The sequence below is a fragment of the Lissotriton helveticus genome, chromosome 7 (genome assembly GCF_964261635.1).
Source record: "Lissotriton helveticus chromosome 7, aLisHel1.1, whole genome shotgun sequence".
In the NCBI taxonomy this organism is placed as follows: domain Eukaryota; kingdom Metazoa; phylum Chordata; class Amphibia; order Caudata; family Salamandridae; genus Lissotriton; species Lissotriton helveticus.
In genome coordinates, this window is record NC_136068.1 from 483649770 (window position 1) to 483667445 (window position 17676).

General features: G+C 44.7%; 1 protein-coding gene across 1 annotated transcript; it reads left to right on the forward strand.

The window, feature by feature from the left end:
* Window positions 1-3828: 3828 nt before the first annotated feature.
* LOC144766833 (cardiotrophin-2-like) lies at window positions 3829-14535 on the forward strand. Its single transcript, XM_078650553.1, has 3 exons — window positions 3829-3871; window positions 5620-5762; window positions 10649-14535. The coding sequence occupies exons 1-3, from the start codon at window positions 3829-3831 to the stop codon at window positions 11105-11107; spliced, it is 645 nt and encodes a 214-aa protein (XP_078506679.1). The 3' UTR covers window positions 11108-14535.
* The last annotated feature ends 3141 nt before the right edge of the window (window positions 14536-17676 follow it).

A 17676-nucleotide genomic window follows, 5' to 3' on the forward strand; every position in this document is an offset into this window, starting at 1 on the left:
CTGCTCCCAGCGGCTACTAGGAGGCTTCTCGTCCAGGGGCTTATCATCTCGCGGATGGACTTCAGCAACGCGTTGTTCCTGGGTGCACCAGAATCTACCCTGAACAAATTGCAGCAAGTGCAGAACGCGGCCGCCAGGCTCCTGACGGGTCTTCCCAGGCGTCAGTCGGCTCGCCCTGCGTTGAAGGCGCTGCATTGGCTCCCTGTCAGGGACAGGGTGAAATTCAAGTCACTTTGTATCGCCCATAAAGTCCTGCTGGGGGCAGGTCCATCCATTCTGGGGGATATGGTTCAGCCCTATAAGGCCCCCCGTTCTCTCCGTTCCGATCATCAACATTTGTTGCAGGTCGGGAGGGTGAGGAAGGCAAGAACTGGTGGCAGAAGGTTTTCGATAAATGTGGCCACCTTGTGGAATTCTCTTCCTCTGCATTTACGCTCGGAAGCCAGCCTTTTTCGGTTCCGCAAACTTTAAAAAACTTTTTTGTTCTCTGCTTAACTCCTGCATCAGTGTGGTAGTGTTTTTTCTCTGATGAACGCTGGGATGCCTATTGGTAACCAGGCGCTATATAAAACTCACAATAATATAATAATAATACACAGTCAAAGATTCTCATGCACTTCTAGTCTTGATTACGATATGATCTCACTGTGAAATTTCTTTAAAAAATACACTTTAGCATGATTTGCACTTTTATGACGGAGAGTTTTTAAGGGAGAGCCAGCAGGGAAAGACTAGATGTATTGTTCCCAATTTCCTGTGAGTTTGATGACTAACCTGTAAGCTATGTATGTTAACGCTGTTAGCACTGTATGCAGGACCTTTTTTTATATCAAAGAGAAAATTGAGAGAGGTTAGACGTCTCCCTTTGAATTTGTGTTGTGATTTTTTACACCTTAGATTCGGGATGTGTTTTTATAGCCCTGTTTCTTAATATAAGGGTGGAGATGGGTAGTTAACGCACAGCTGTGCCCAGTATGTCTTTGCACTTGTGTGTTTGCACTTGTGTGTTCTTGTGTGTGAGAATGTCCTCTTGACAGGAAGTTTTTATGCTATCTTCTTTTTAACAACTTTTATCATGGTGTTTTATCTTTGCTGTGTCTTTTATGACCATAAAAGACACAGCAAAAATAAAATACTATGCTATGGTCAAAATGAAGTATTTTTGATGATGATGATGATTGTATTAACTGTCAGAGTTATTTTACTGTAACTACACCCTGGAAACTGCAGATTAAACAAAGATTTCAGCAGCAGGTGACTTATCCCATAAAAAAATGTCAAAATACAGTCTGTGGGCAATCAAACAAGTCAAAAATGGTTTACTATTAAATATGGCCTTATTGTGAATGTCTTTTGAGAAGAGTTCTTAAAAATAAATGTTCTACGTTGACTGTCAGAAAATGCTCTGTGTCACTCCACCTCGTGTGACCCCATCCCCTATCTGCTGCAACAGCTGGACTCCTGTGCATTTATTTTCCATTTCCAGACTGACTTTGTTATCTAACAAAATCCAATAGATTTCACTGCCAAGACCTACTGGTTTTGCCAATGCCTGTTCTCTTTTTGTGGCACAGTAAAGCTTACTCGTTCATTCTCTTCCTCTGATGAACTTTTTAGTAAAGTATGTATGTAAACGTTGATATTATAAGATTAATTAACATTATAAAAAGATTGAACATCAGCCTAAAAATCAAAGGAAGCACATGTCATTAAATCACAATTTAGGAGTCCACTAAAAACAAATTGTATTACGTTGATCATGGAAGCATTCCTGAGAGGTTTGGTGAACTTTTAGTTTATAAGACATCTGTTCAACCTTTGTCCCTTTCATTTTTCCTTTTCTTTCTTTTTGTATGTTTGGAATTGCTCTTATTCTCTTTCTGTATCTGCTACGTAATTGTTTTTATCGATTTGTTGTTCCTTCTTTCTCATTGAATATCTTTCTCTTTACTCATCCTTGTTTTTTACTTTATTTCTCTTTATTTCATTGGCTTTTATGCCTTTTTTCCTTCCTTCTTTCTTTCTTAATGTCTTTGTATTTTAGTGACCTCCTTTCTTCAGTCATCTCCACTGCTTCTGTTCCTTTTTTCTGACGCACATTCTTTCACATTCTTTTCTTCTTTTTGATCTCTGTTAATGTCCTCTCTTTACTCCTTTGCATCATGTTTCTTCCATCGTAGTGATAATTTTCTTTATTTCTTATATCACTCACACGTTTACTTTGATGTTTTTTTCTCCTTTTTGCTTTATCCCCTAGTATCACACCTGTTTTCAATCATTTTTTTTATCTCCATCCTTTCCTCTCTTGTTTTTCTCGAGTCATATCTTGCTTCCAGTCTCTAGTGCTTTCTAGTATCTATCTGTCATTTCATGTTCCTTACTTTCCTTTTCTTTCTCTCGCATTGCCCCCTGGTTCCTTCTCTTCCCGTGCCTCCTTGTCAACCTGCCCCCTCCTACTTCACCAGCAGCCTCCAGCAGATAAATATATCCCTCCCATCCCCTCCTATTCTGAGTACACAGTGCTGTTTACTTCATTCTCTTGCTACCTACTCTCAACAGCTATGAACTGCCGTCCGCCGTGGCAGGACCCGTATCACAGCGCAGACGTCCACGCCACGCTCCGGCTTTGCAAAGCCCCCTTCCTGCTCCTCTTTCCTGCCGTCGTCCATAATCCACTCCCTCGTTACTCAGCTCCTTTCCCTCTTCTCCTCACCTGTGCCTCCCGGCGCTCCCTCGCGGCTGCAGTGTGCCCCGGCCTGCAAAGCACCGGACTACAGACCGCGTAACCCTAGAGCTGGAGCCCAGGTAGGATCAGCAGTGCCAATGGGACAACTTGCTTTAAGTGCCTCTTCATAGAATCGTTTATGTAGCGCACAGGGAGGGGACAGTTTTAAAGCGTCGAAAATACCTCTCTACACACACAATAGTGTAGATGGAATACGGTTCAGTTGTGTTATTGTTACTGTTCCACTTATTACTGATGAAAAGAACATGATACATATGCAGATATGTTACAATGTAATGCCGTGTGGTGCTTTGGAATGCTGTATTATAGGTAAGTTTGGTGTTTTGCCGTGCCATGCTCACTGCTTTGCCACCTTACACTGAGTTATGTTGCCCTGTGCTACGAGTGTTTTGTAACGTTTTGCTGGACCAGGTGGTGCTGCCGGCTGGGACACAGGTGCTTCTGGCGCGTGGACTCAACAGCCGTTCACCGCCTAGCGGTGCCACGCGCTGTGTCAGCACCAGCGCGAGCGCACAGAGCACGAGTCCACGTGGAGTGACGTGGCGCGCCCGTGCCACTGGGCGGCGCTGGCGGGCCGGCTCCGCGCGGCGCACGAGGGCTCCGGGAATGTCCCCGGCCCCGCCCCGGCGGCCTGCCTCATCGCTCAGGAATCCGCTAGGAACCCGCCGGGCCGCGAGCGCCGCCCACGCGCGCACACTCAGACACGCACTCACTCGCACGCGCGTGCAGGGTGAGTCGCGTCCATTCAAGCCGCGCTCCTTTTGTTTTTTTTAATTCCTCTTTCCGCCCCTGAAGGCGGCCCCCGGGGAGTGTGAGGTCACCGGCCGCCCTCCTCGAGGAAGCAGGAACTTAAAAGACGGCGCGTGCCCCCCCTCAGGTGTGTGCCCGGACACGGCGCGGTGCAGGGTGGCGAAGGCGTGTTCAGGGGAATTCGGAAACATGGAGTGGGTCACGGATGGCAGGGGTATAAAGGGCCCCCAAGAAGCATGGGGAGACAATCAGACAGTCCAAGCCCGGCCAGCGCGCCCCATCTCAGCCTCTTGCCAGTCCCCTGCCAGCCCAGCCAGCGCCCTGAGGCGGACATGCGGCAGCACGCGGCTAGCGCTGTCCTGGGTGCACCTCTCAGTGAGTATGCGCCGCTGCGGGGCAGGCAGAGTGGCTTAGCTTTACATGCAACCGCAGTCAGCCTGGCAACTTAGGAGCACTTAAATAATAACAGATGAGACCTTTTCACCACCCGGGCGCTACATTTTATCCTACGCCTCCTTTCTGCCATGTGGCATGTTAAACCAGTGTAGATTATGCGTTATGGTATGCTGTGAATTAAGCTATTATTTATAGAGCTATACCTATATACCGAACTGGGTACATAGGTATACACCATTCAGAGTTCAGGCAAGCTGGCATCGTTAATGCATATACTACTAACACCTGTTCTTGAAAGCTCCAACAGACTGCAACAAGTGTTACTCCAAGTGTCATAGAAAACAAGATTTTGTAACTAGTGAATAGTTGGTTGGTGTATCTGCTTTGCAGGACATTCATTTATTTGAGGAATTCTGCTTAGTGCTCATATCAGGACAATGATCTGTACAGATACATATTGCATGACTCTTTAGATATTTCTGATTTACAGTGCCTCGTGGGGTAGGTCTTCCAGCGCACATTAAGAATGGCTTGATATTCAAGGCGCTTGTGGCAGTAAACACCTGCTGGACACAGATAAAACACGCTGTCGTCCGCAAGCTGAGTCCGGGTTTCTCAGTCGTTGCTCACAAGCTGCCTTTTTTTTTAATAAGTTTCTTTATGTTTGGGGCGTCAGGCAGTAGTCTGCGTTCTGATGTCTGGAGAGAGGGCATCCCAGAGGTCAGGGAACTTCTGTGATGTGTGCATGTTCATGAGTTCGAGCAGACAACCTCAGTGGTGGCTGATAAAATGCGAGTACAGGAGGGAGAAATGCTCTGACTTTTTGCCGGATTTTTGTGTTTTGGTTTAATATGTAATATGACATACTATTTGTGTTGACTCCAGTTATAGCCTGTTATGTTTAGTTGTCATATTTGTAACGTTATTTTGTGACTTAGTATGTGCTGTTTATGGTATACTATGTCATGTGCTTGCGTTTATAAAGAGTGCAGCTCCCGGTGTTTAAAATGCCCCTCGAGGATGGCGTGACATAATGTTATGAGTCTTGTGTGTCTATACGGCGGTGTGCTCTGCCCAGGCATGCTGTTATAGACGAGGAATCTCCTCGGGTGACGCATGCTGCCAGCCGCCGGCTTTGGAGTGCCTTAGAAATAACTCAAGTGAAAGTCTTTTTTTAAGACGTGAAAGGGAAGAGATACAGAAGAGAGAGTTGTGAATGAAAGTGAGCCGCGGGTCATAGATCCTTTGGGAGTAACCTTTTCTAGTACTGGCCAGGGTCCAAAAGCGAAGTAAGCGTGCAAGTGGCGCCAAGAGACCTTTTGGTGTATGTGCGCTCAACAAATTCCCTATAGCATGACAGGTGGGGACCACCGTAGACCCCCACGGCTAAAGAACATTCAGATGGGAAAAAGAACAATTTACAAAGTAAAGCGTGCACTTTCATTGAATTTTTAGAGCTAAGTAGGGAGTTAGTTTCAGCTGGAGTTCAGTTCAGAGGAATGAAATAAATATAAAAGGCCATCCGTTATTGGTAGTGAAACAATGGGTCTTAAAAACCAAACACCAAGCCGCCAGCTTTTCTATGAATAACTTTTCGACTAAATTGTAATTTTATCTGGAATCCATTATTTCTCGGCGAATGTGTTCAATAACAAGTATAAGTTCAAAAAGAATTTCAGTCAAAAAACGTTTTCTTATTTATATGCTTATCTTTTCCCACTCCACAGCCTTCTGCATGCTTGTGTCTGGAAGCTTCCTTTCCATGGCCCAGACAGCACCAGTACCTGAAGGGGCTGCAGCGGTCATTGCTCAGACTTTCAACCAGGTGTCGCGACTGCAGGGGGGCACACCACTTCTCCTAAGCACCTACGTAAGTAAATACAATTTTTTTTTAAAGGGTGCACCAGAGGGAGGGATGGTGCTTTGCGTTAATTTATCAGCACTTATTTGGCCTTTTAAAATCTGGGTCCATCCTGTAAAAACTTCACTGTGGTCTTTAAATCCTGGTCACACCGTATCTAGTGCCTTGAGACCCTGATAGTCCCATGTCAAGGGTTTTCATGTCCAATTTATACCACTTTCAGAGTTTCAAAAATGTTATTAACACCTCATCTGGGGCCTTCACGCTCCATTGATACCACCACATCTAAAGCCTTCAATGCCTGTCAACACCATTTCTAGAGTCCTTAAATCTCTGTAGCTTATATCTATGATAGTTTAAACCTTTTAACACCAGTTTCACGATCACTACTTCCCATTAAAACACGCCTAAGGCATAGTCACGTCTGGGTCTTCACACCATGACCAGGGCCTTCTCATGCTATTTACGCTGCATCAACTGCATACAAATCTTAAGAGAATGGGTGGGATCTTCGCATCCCTTTAAATCCGCACCATCAGCCTTCACATTCCGTTTATACTGGAGCTGGGATCTAGGGAACTCTTAACATCACATCCAAAGTGTTCCAATCTGGTCTACACCAAAAATCAAGTCCTTTGAATACATTTAACACCATGTCTAGGGCCTCTGTTTCATGTAGCAAGTGCCTTGAAGCGTTGCAATTTTGCAAACACCACAAGTAGGGCCTTTGTGGCTTATTAGCACAGTGATTAGGGTTATAAAACTTTTACCAAGCTGAGGCCTTCATAACCCTTAATCCCAGATCTAGGGGCTTCATATCATATAATGCAGTTCTTGGGTGTCTTCAAATCCTGTTGGCATTCTTTCCAGGGTCTCAGCATCCAGTACTATGTCCTGAGGGTCTTTGAATCACATCCAGGGCCTAAGCATCCCATACCATAAGGCACAGGGTCTCCAGACCCTGTGAACATCCTGTCCAGGGCTCCGAGAAATCTATTAACACCCCATCTAGGACCTTCAAATCCTTTTGGCACCATGACTCAGGCCTTGACATCCCGATAACATGTCTAGAGCTTCAGCACGGTATGAAGAAGCTCCCCTAACAACCCGCCCATGCCCGTAGACCTGGCATGGCTGAGGTAGTGGTCAGCATATTCACCAGTGAGGGTTGAGCACAAAAGGCCCTAGATAGAGATCACAAACAAGTTGAGTGAAATCGAATTGACATCCTGTTATCCCACCCGCAGACCAAGGGCCCAATGCTGCGTCCTCTGAGCAGGTGATGCAAGGGAGTATTTCTGGTGTTGGTTGGCACTGTGATCTAGCTGAGCAGCTGCTGATGGCCGATGTGTATGTCCTGCAGGTCAGCGATTAGGATCCCAACAGGGCTAACTCCGCTTTTTATCCTTTCATGGTCCCTACCATGGCACCACTAGCTTAGGTAACAGTAGCACCTGCATTTGCGAACAGTATTATAAAGGTTTCACAAAGGGACGGAGCAAATACGAGGATGTCTGTAGCATCCTTGGGGTGCTCCGGGCACCATCAGGGTCGCTTCGCGCCAGTGCTTCTCGAACGTGACAGAAGAAAGTTGATGCCAACTTCACTTGCCCAGGGTCTATCATTCTAGTGAGGTGCATTTAGGAGAGATGTAGAATAAGAAATAGCCATAACATGCTAACTGGACGTTAACAAAAAACTATTCCTAACTAGCGCTTCGTGCCAAAGGTTTTGCCATCTCTTAGTAAATTCTGGAAATAGCGTTTTAACCAGGGCTTTGAGTGTGCCGGGTCCTGCCGAGGCTCAGCGCCGGCAGTTCTTAAAAGTAGGTGCTGAGACGGGTCCCTCTCCGGCTCTCAATTTTTGCCCTCACTCTCAGGGTGAAAAAACAATCTTAACTTTGCAGGGTACCACTGCTTAAAGCCTTTGATGTAACTTCAAAAAGGCTCGTTTTACTTCTTTCACAGTCTCATCATTTCAGAAATGAAGCATTTTCAATATTATATACAACAAAGCCATAGTTTTTATTTATTTATTTTATGTAATTAACAACCACTGGCAAAGGCAATAGCACTGTCTTTTTGATACCACTCCGGAGGCACACTATGCTAAGCAAAGGTTTTTAGCAGATCAGTTTTTAAGCCACGCTCTTAAATACATCGGGCCCGCATCTTTGATACACCCCCCACCCCCACCCCCGTTTTCATCCCATTTATAGCCCTGGTGTTATCATTACTCCGTTTGATGTGAGCGAAGCGCTTGCTCGGCCTTCTTATGTGGGCTGATGTAGGGAAGCCCTCGAGCAACTAGGATTTCTCTTTTTCCGCTGCAGAAACTCCCTGTGACGTCTTTCCAGTGTTGTTTGTTATGTGAGCGATTAGGGCAGAAACCTCGAATCCGGCGCTTCTCACTCATACATAACAGGGCTGAGCAGAGCCTAAACCAGGGGGCAAAGTCACACCCTGGAGAGACCATGAGACCCTCGCCCTCCCGCTGGGGGCGTGCACATCTCATCTTCACACAGGGGCCGTGAGGCTCATCATAAGCGTCTCGCCCAGAGAGCCCGAGCCCCCCCCCCCCCCCCCCCCCATGAATAGTTCCCAATCCCAGCCTCGCGCGGTCTACGGCGCCTGATGTAGCAAGGTGTCTGCTGACTCCCGGGAAGGAGGCGCTCCCCCCACCCCCCGCTCGCACCCAGGGAGTCTGGCTTGGATCCACCTCTCAGTGGGTGATTCATGTGAAAGCCAACAGGGCGGTCTCCCTTTTTCTTAGCTCATAGCCTCCGGTTTCACAACATCCAGACTGACTCACGTCCAACCTTCCTCACAGGCTCCATATTCCCAGTCGCGGTCCTGGCCTCACACCTACAGCCTCGAGCCACACCCATCAGCATTATTCGCCGCCTAGACTCAGCCACTCACTGCCCGCCTCCAAGCGCACCCGTAGCCTCCAGTCACAGCATCCGAGCCCTCAGACTGACTCCGCCCCGGGTCTGTCGCAGCATTTTCATCCTTTGACCTCAGTCACGGCCTGTAGCTTGAGTCGCAGACTCAGATCCCGCTCTCGGCCCGGTTGATTCGGAGTATTGGTTCACACATGCCTTCCATCACCGCCCCTACACCATTTGCAATCTCGTTTCTCGCTCGCCGTCCCAACCTGTGTGAGACCAAAAAAAATCATGCTCATGCCCTCGACTGACGGAGGAGCTCCATCCATCATTGTCAGCCACCTGGACCTCAGTCCAGCACATACAGCCAGCCTTGCCTCACACCCGCCCTAGCCTTCGGCCTCCATCTCCGCCTTCGGCTCCGCTCCCAGACCCGGTCTGTTCACAGCCTTGGGGCCACCGGGTGACATATACAACCACTAGCAACAATCAGAGGCCTCACTCTTACCCCGAGGAGGCGCGCCCACCTCGACATCGCAACCTTTTGCGCATCTTTAACGTTCTTTTTCTCGGAAGGGCGACATACCGTGGGTAACTTTGACCCTGTTCATTAGTCATACAGCACACCATCTCGGGTAGCCGCTCGCAGGCGGTGACATCATTTCAAACTTAGCATCGTGATTCAGTTACATTAGTCTCTTTGCATTCTTCACTTTGTTACCAGTAAAACACCCCAACTGAGTTGGGGTGTTTTTTTCAAACTGTTTCTCGTACCCTGCAGAGTCCTGGCTTCAACTACCATTGGTCCGATTACTTCATGTGTCTGGCCCCTTGGCCAGGATTTCGAGTTCCGAGTCTGCGTTACTTGGTACCCAAACACCCACCTATGCTCTACCTTTCCCGCGGAGTTATACCAGTCCCCCTTCTGGGCTCCGCGGCCCAGGGTTTTGCCTTTTGCTGTCCTCTTTTCCACTTTGTCTCTTGTTCACTGCCCTAACCTGGACGTCAGATCCCTGTGACTGAAGACCTGCTCTATGTCTCTGCCATTTAGGGTGGGTTTAAAAGACTCCATCAGGACACAGGTGTTGTTTATCTGTGTGTGTTGGGGGGCGGCTGTGCCGCCGCCCCTCACAGAGTGACCTGCCTTACCGGCAACTTGCTTTTATCTACCCCCCCCAAGGATTGGCTAGTTTGAAGGTCACCCATTTGTGCCAATTGTGAGCGCACCATTTTGGCACACTGGTTTGCACGCATTTCCCCCCATTCCTCTCAACCCCCATGCCTCTGCCTGGCACGGTTTTTGGCGCCCTTTACCTGTGCCTTCACACAGCTCTCATAGCCTCCCATCTCACAGCAATAAACTTTATCCACACCCTCACTCAAGGACTCTATCCCTACTTTTAACCTCTTGCACCATCTTAGCCTTAATTCTTCCCACATCCATACTCGCTCCCTCCACTCTCGCTTCTCTGCCATCATAACAAGAAACGCCTATTGCCCCTTCTCTATTTTCTAAGGCGTAACTTGCATCACCAAGAACTCCTGCATACCCCAGCTCCTGGGTGTAAGGCTCTCCAGGAGCCCGAGTGTCACTCCCTAACAGGGTGTCGACTGCCTCCAGCTATGAGTGTTTGAGAAAGTATCCAGGGTTTTCACTCCCTCAATCTAACACACATCCGGCTTCTTCACCTCAACCTTCTTGACCTTTACGCATACTCTCCAGCATTAGCATACAGCCTCTGCCTCACAGCTTATGGTCTGCCTGGCGGTGACCGCTCTCACTCGCAGCACTCCAGCCGTCTACCTAATTCACATACTCCAGACTTACTCACAGCCTCCAGCCTCGCTTATGGCCAATGTTTCCAGCCTCACTCTTTGCTATCAGCCTCAGTCAGTCTCCAGCATTACCAACTCTCTCCAGCCTCATTTACAGCTAGCCCACAGGCCTCTTGAATTCTACTTTGATGAGAATACAATTTAACACATTTCTGCATTTGTCTTTCTGCAGCTGACCTTCCAAGGAAGCCCATTCAGTGACCCAGGATTCAGCGCCCCTGAGTTACAGATCAGCGGCCTGCCCATTGCTGCAATCCCCTACAAGGCATGGCGTACCCTGAGCGACGCGGACCGGCTGACAAAGAGCCTCAGTGCCTACACCACCCTCTCTGAGTTTCTGCAGCTTGTCCAGGATGACCAGCGTAGCTTGAACCCCGACAAGGCTTCCCTGCTGACCCTCCTGACGACGGCTCAGGCCAACATTGATGGGATCCTCAGCAACCTGGTCACTATCATGAAACGGATGGGCATCGCTGAGCCTCCCCTAACCGACCCCCTTATGGCAGCCTCCCTCAGCATCTCCACATTCCAGAAAAAGGTGAGGGGCTATGTGGTCTGCCGGGAGTACATGAACTGGATTGACCGGTCTGTGCGGGACTTCTCGTTCCTCAGGGACAAGTATCCAGCTTAGGATCAAGTTCACAGAACCAGGCAACGGGATCACTGATAGGAGTACGGCTCTGCTATCTGCAGCAGGGTCAAACACTCCATATGAATCATCATGCAGTGAAAGGAGGGCCTGTGGGCTCAACGCCTGCCCTTCTGAATGGAGCTTTATGCTGTTACCAATTGGATTTATGCGTTAAGATATGGTTGGATTATCTTTTTGCTCAGCCCTCTTTCAGGGAGCAGATAAAGCAACAAAAAGCCATGGTGGGTGCAGACACCTTCATTCCAAATGGGCTGGAAGCTCATGCGAGTCAGTTCTGAAGCGGGATGTGGATGTGCATCTGAAGAACTTTGCCAAATTGCCAAGTTTGGTTAAGAAAAACACCTTCTTCACCACAGGATGAGGAATTTTAGATGAGAAACCCAAAACTGGCTGGCATTCTAGTCTTGCAGTCGTATTGGACTTTCGACTGGTCATTTTAGTTTGAGATCATGAGGTTTCTCACGGCATTAAATGAAAGGCACCAATGGAATAAAAATATAAGACCCACAGAATTCGCAAGGAGCCAGTCACCAGATGGGCACAGAAAATGGGAGCCGTGTCAAGATATGAAGGATTCCTGTTCACTTTAATAGATATTGTTCAAGAAAGCCACGGTGCCTTCAGTAATTTATTAGTAAGGTATTTAAGTTAGCAATGTATTTATTTTGTAGTTCACTTATTACAAATCTTCATATTCTCACCCAAAAGGTTTTCTAATGATTGATTTTCCTATAAAGTTTACAATGTGCCTAAATGCAGGACCTTTGCTCATATTTCAACCACTGTAAATTATACAATAGACTAAGAAATCATTCACAGTTTAAAAAATAAAAACGATTAGAATTAGCCAAAATATGCCGTTCTTGCACACACTGTCCAGCAAGTAGTATTTTAGTCGGCCCTCAACACTTTGGAGCCTTAATGATGTAAAATTAACAAACATGATAATTGCAAACATGTATTTAACATTTTAAGCATACCCAGACAGAATCACTGCAAATCAACATGGATTCTCCCTTCTCCTCTATGATGCTCGAGAAGCATAGACCATCACATTATTTTGCACTCGTAGTGGCCTCCTTCTCTTCCTCAGATTTGAAAAAATCTGCACCAGCTTAAATGTGGTCTGGAGCACTGTACAAAAACCTAAATATATTTTAATCAATATTAGTTTTCACAGATTTCAAATACTGTGACTTTCTTGAATATATTACCCAGAATCTGAAATTAGTCCACCAGCAGGCAACCAATCAAATTCTTTATTCAGCACGAATACTCGTACCATAAAAGATAATAAAATATATTTCAAATAAATATAACATTTAAAAGCAATAAAGATTAAAACAGTCAAATAATTTCTAAAAGTATGCGTTACAATACAATGCTTTTCCTAAGATTTATAGCGCCCCTAATTTAAAGTGCAGTACTAAAACATACAAAAGGATTCTCAAGTGCAAATATATGATGTGCCGAAGTTTTAAAATCCCTGATATTTTGTTCGAGAAAAATTAGTTTTAAATAACGTTTTCTCAAACATACATAAAAAAACACAGAATAAGATAAAGTGGTGCGTGCTTTGTGTTGATACACCATCAGAAGGGGTCACACTTGTAGGATAATTATTCATATCAGGAAAGGCAGCCAGGTAATGAACAGTGCCCAACCACAATCTGGTTAGGACAAAACGGTGTTGCCCGTTGGTTACCTAGATGAGATATGATTGGCACAGAACTGGCAAAATGCTCGATAAATATGTCATAATTGTTTGCTTCCTGGTTCTTCCTGCATCCTTCACTCCAATCTATAATTCATAAAGGAGGCCTTGATTTCACTATTCTCAATATAGAGGCTACTTTCAGGGTCTCTCAGCACAGGTAGATCAAACTATAAATAGGAGTCATTTATATAGGATAACCATGGAATCTTAAGAGCATTGTCTAATGCAAGGCAGTCTAAAATTACAGACTTTCTAAAACTGGTTTGTGCTTTTGCCCAGCAGTCTTTCTTAAACACGTTTAAATCCTCAACAATGTTTAAACTTGGAAAAATAACTAAGATATAAAATCTTTGACTTTTTTTGTAATTAAGGTTTTTTTGTCGATTAGCATTATTTTTATGTAATTTTAAATGGTATAGCTTTCTTCCACAACCCACTGTTCAGACTCAATAATCGTATCTCAGCACAACGTTGAAATCCATAATAATGGATGACAATTATAAACTATGCCTTAATAGAATTTAATTGTTATGTAATAGACTGTTTATACATTAATATTTTCTATGATTCACAGTTTTAGATCTTTCATTCACATATTGTCCAAAGTGATGAATTAGTGACTCAGAGGTCCCCTCCAATTTAGATGAACTTTGCAAACTATTTAAACATACAAAATCAACAAACTATCTAGTGCTATAGTTTAAAAAGCAATAGTTCTGTGTTCGAAGGATTACCAATTATTTTCATTTATTAGTTATTTGAAGCCTTATGGCTTTCTTACATATCCCATTTAGAAGCAGATATCAGTACCGCAACATGTCTCCAGTTCAACACATGACACAACCCCCAAAGTGTGAAGGAGCTCTTTGCCTTTACAGTCCTTCAGACAGTTATTGTTTTACCACCTCTTTACAATGTGGGTTTGCTAGCTATCCAGATCCAAGTGAGCAATAAATGTCTTAAAAGTATAGTTAGGAAATTATTATGCTTGATATGAAGATCACATCCCTAGAGGAATGTGAGGTTAGATGAATTTGTTCAGTTATGTAGGACCTTCTCTATTATCTTCTTCACAAACCTATCGCCACTGTTCACTGGCTTCATTCTCAATTCTATGTACATTTCATTTTTTGTGTCCTATGTAGCAGGTAACAGGGACATTAGTTTCCCTGCTTATCCATCCACCCCCTGCATCTCTCCCACGAGATCCATTCCAGAGTGTGAAAAGGGAACATGTTTCATTGTCCTTTCTGTTTCCTACAGCCAAACTATGGTATACAGAAAGTAAATCTGAAATAAAAGGAAATGCTGTTTTTTTCCTGTAACACCAATAAATAGTGGACACTACATATTACTCAATCACACCACAAAATCACTCCCTTGATCCATGAACTTCTAATGTCCTTTTAACATGATGTGTCCTGTACATGCGGATAACATATTTAATAAGTGTCTAATTTATGAAGGAAGCAGTTTACACGTGTTTTAAACTGTTATTTTTTAAAGTTGTGTAAATATATTGAAGATTATATTTATTTTCATGTACTTATTGACATTTTTTACTAAAATGCACTCATATTTATTTTTTAGGAACTTCGACCAAAAATGTTACTTGAATGTTATTTTATTCCAATGTGTTTTATGACGATTGACTTTTTAAAAAACAGTTGCCTTTCCAAAGCTGTCACAGTGAATGTACACTTTGTGTGACACTGCTGCTGAGTTTGTTCAAACGTTATTTTTTTACAAATAAAAATATTTATTATTTTTCTAACCTCTGCAGTTTGTGGCTTTGTGCTGTTGTTCTAATTGCTCATTCACAGGAAGACTGGCTCACAGACTAGATATTTCAAAGGTGTTTCAGACTTGCATTTGAGACACACATGCTAGTTAGGCTGAACTAATGGTACCGAAAATGTCTGTTGACACTGAACAAGAGAGAGAAAGGCAGAAAATGGAGAAAGAAGGATGATGACTTAAATAGGAAAACAGCGATGCCATGATGAGGTCAGCTCTGGGAGTGCGCCAATCCAGGTAACATTGCTGACCACTATCCCACTCAGCTGGTTTCTCTCACTGTAGAGGCTGGTGGGGGCATGCTGGCCTTTCCTCCTTGACTCGCACTGTCCATTTCCCTATTAACAGTGAAACTGTTTGCAGGCTCAGGGTTCTGAAATAGTAGAGGACCTCCCAGTGCAGAAACAAATCTTCCCACAATGACTAGGGTTATACATATCCACCTCTTTGAGAAAAAATCCAGAATTTTTTTTTTTGGGTGCAGGTCACGAAAACCTTCATTTTCAGGGATACTCGTCCACACAAGCGCATGAAAAAGCAGTGATCTAACCTGTATTGAAGCAGGGTAGGTTTTGCTAAAGAGCATACCTTTTACAACACACACCATTGACATTAATCACGGTAGGGGTTTAAAATACATTTTAAAGAAAATAGAGATCCCTGGAATCGGCCAACAGAGAAGAACTCTTATGTCCAATACTTTGAACCTTTTTTTGTGCACAAGGGGATGAAAGGTTAGTGCTTTGAAGGTTACCATAAAATGATTTGTGGCAAACTAATTAAGCCTCAAGAAGTGCCTATGGAGTGGTTGGTCACTTTTGCTTCAAATGAGAGTGGGCTCTTGCAGGATTTGGGTAAAATTTGACTGTGAATAGGTGGCTGCATAATCGAAAGGCAATTTTCAAAACCAAATCAACTTGCTCTCTGAATAAGTCCTCTCCAGGGAACTGCTTGCAATTTCAGTCATCCTTACAGCCCTGCAGAGTTCAGGAATATGCTGCAGAGTGATGAAGCCAAGATAACGTTTGAGGATTAAATGTAACCTCATACTGGAAACTACATCAAACCCTGTGTTTTGTTGCAGGGGGTTAGCTACATTTTGACTTGGTATAAAAGCACTTTTAACGAATCTCTCCGATGTGGCACGCAGGCAACACACCTAACCGTTTACTGGGGGGAAGGTTTTGGCAGGGCGTGAAAGACTGATTTTTCAGTATCCCCCAGAGTTTGGCCCAATACACTCAGCTGGCAAATCCAGCCAATGATATGATTCGAGAATCTGACTGCAAATTCCCCAAACTGCTAGATAAAACTGTCTACTCCTTGTGGACTGTTCCGAGATGGCATGCTTTCCGTGATCTGGTGGTGCCACAACTGCCATATGGATAGAAAGCCTAAGCCCTGACCATCAAAATTGGGCAAACCTTTCAACATAGGCAATGCCTTCTGTCACACCTTCACTATTTTAGACTTAGCTAAATTGATCACACTCTTTTACACTATCATTGTCCATTGCCTGCGCTCACCAGTGTATGCCGAGCAGATACAGAGATGTTATCCTCTGAATTTCAGTGGTGCTCAAGTCTTCCACTGCAGAGGTCACTGTTACAATCACAGTATATCCACAACTTGGTGTAGGGCTTTGTACCTGTACCACCATCACTAAGAAAACAATGCAAGTAGAATCAAGATATACTACATCTCACAGAGTGGCAAGTGAAACTCAAAACGTGCAAAGGTGGTGACCATCTTAGAACTATTAAGTATAAGAACCTCGTGCTTTAAAGCATTCCTTGGTAGGCAATCATAATACCTAGTAGCTGCAAGAGTTTTGAATCGAAAGTTGTCTAATATCTTGTTCTCAGAGAAGTATTCTGAATAAACTTTAGAGACCGAGGATTTAGACATTGATTTCCACTTTTGAATTGGAGTCATCCTTAAAAGGATTACAGACTCTAGTCTATTGCATCTACTCACAGGAAGAGCTAGAAAAAAATAACCTTTAAGTTGGCCATACTTTGTATCACTTGAGTCATGCATAACAATAAGGTACTGCCAGACGTGGGGAGGGTGAATGATTATAGCCAGAAGTGAAGGCACAGTACAAATGAGTATTCATTATGCTATAAGTGATGAACTATTTGTATTGAGATCCTTTAGATGACTGACTTTATTTCTCACTTGCTGAAGATAATTATAGATACCAGTAAACCAAAGAACATTTCAATATCTGCAGGCCTCATCACTGTTGATGAAGCGGCCTCTGTCAATTCCTTATAATATGTAGTACGATTTTTCCTAGGATTGGGTAACTCAGTCTTAAGGAACAAAACCTCACTCCTCTTCCATGGAGTATAAACTCACTGCTCTTGGAAATGGGCCCCTATCCTTGGTCGAACAACAACATTTTGCTGGTCCCGTAAATCAGGGTGATATATGGGAGAGACTTCCCTCATCATAAACTGGGAGACTGTCTTCGGGCTCTTCTCAAGCAGCCTACCTCGATAAGCGCCCAGCGTTGCTACATTACCAAAGACCAGCAGCATACACATTGTCCCTGATATCATAAATAATTTGGGGTGCGGTATCATTGAAACACTGTTCCCACAGTCCAATCAAAGTAGCCGTCATGAGCTTAAGGGCATGCTGCTGCATAAACGGCACATAATCTTTTATCACACTCCACACACCCCCCACACTGTAAATGGGGTGACGAGCCCACTGAATGGCCTGATTGGTTACCACCTTCTTCTCTTCATCGCCCACATCAGATCGTATCAATATTCATCCCAGTCGCTCCTTAGCAGTCACCTAGTCTCTGTCCCCTAGTCTACGCATCGATGTACTGCTACTCAGAACTGTCGGGAATGGAGGAACAGGGAAGGAGTGGTATCAGAAGGAACAGGCATCAAAGTCGCTAGTGGCTGCATCGTAGGGGTGAGTGCTGGAGCGAAAGATGCTGAAGCAATAGGCGTAGCAGAGAGACTTGCAGTCATCGCAGGCGCAATAGGTGAGGCCAGAGAAAGAGCGGGAG

Coding starts and splice junctions, on each gene's coding strand:
- LOC144766833 (XM_078650553.1), top strand. CDS start 3,829: ATGCGGCAGCACGCGGCTAGCGCTGTCCTGGGTGCACCTCTCA. Junction 3,872..5,619: donor TGTCCTGGGTGCACCTCTCA/GTGAGTATGCGC, acceptor CCCACTCCACAG/CCTTCTGCATGCTTGTGTCT. Junction 5,763..10,648: donor CACTTCTCCTAAGCACCTAC/GTAAGTAAATAC, acceptor GTCTTTCTGCAG/CTGACCTTCCAAGGAAGCCC.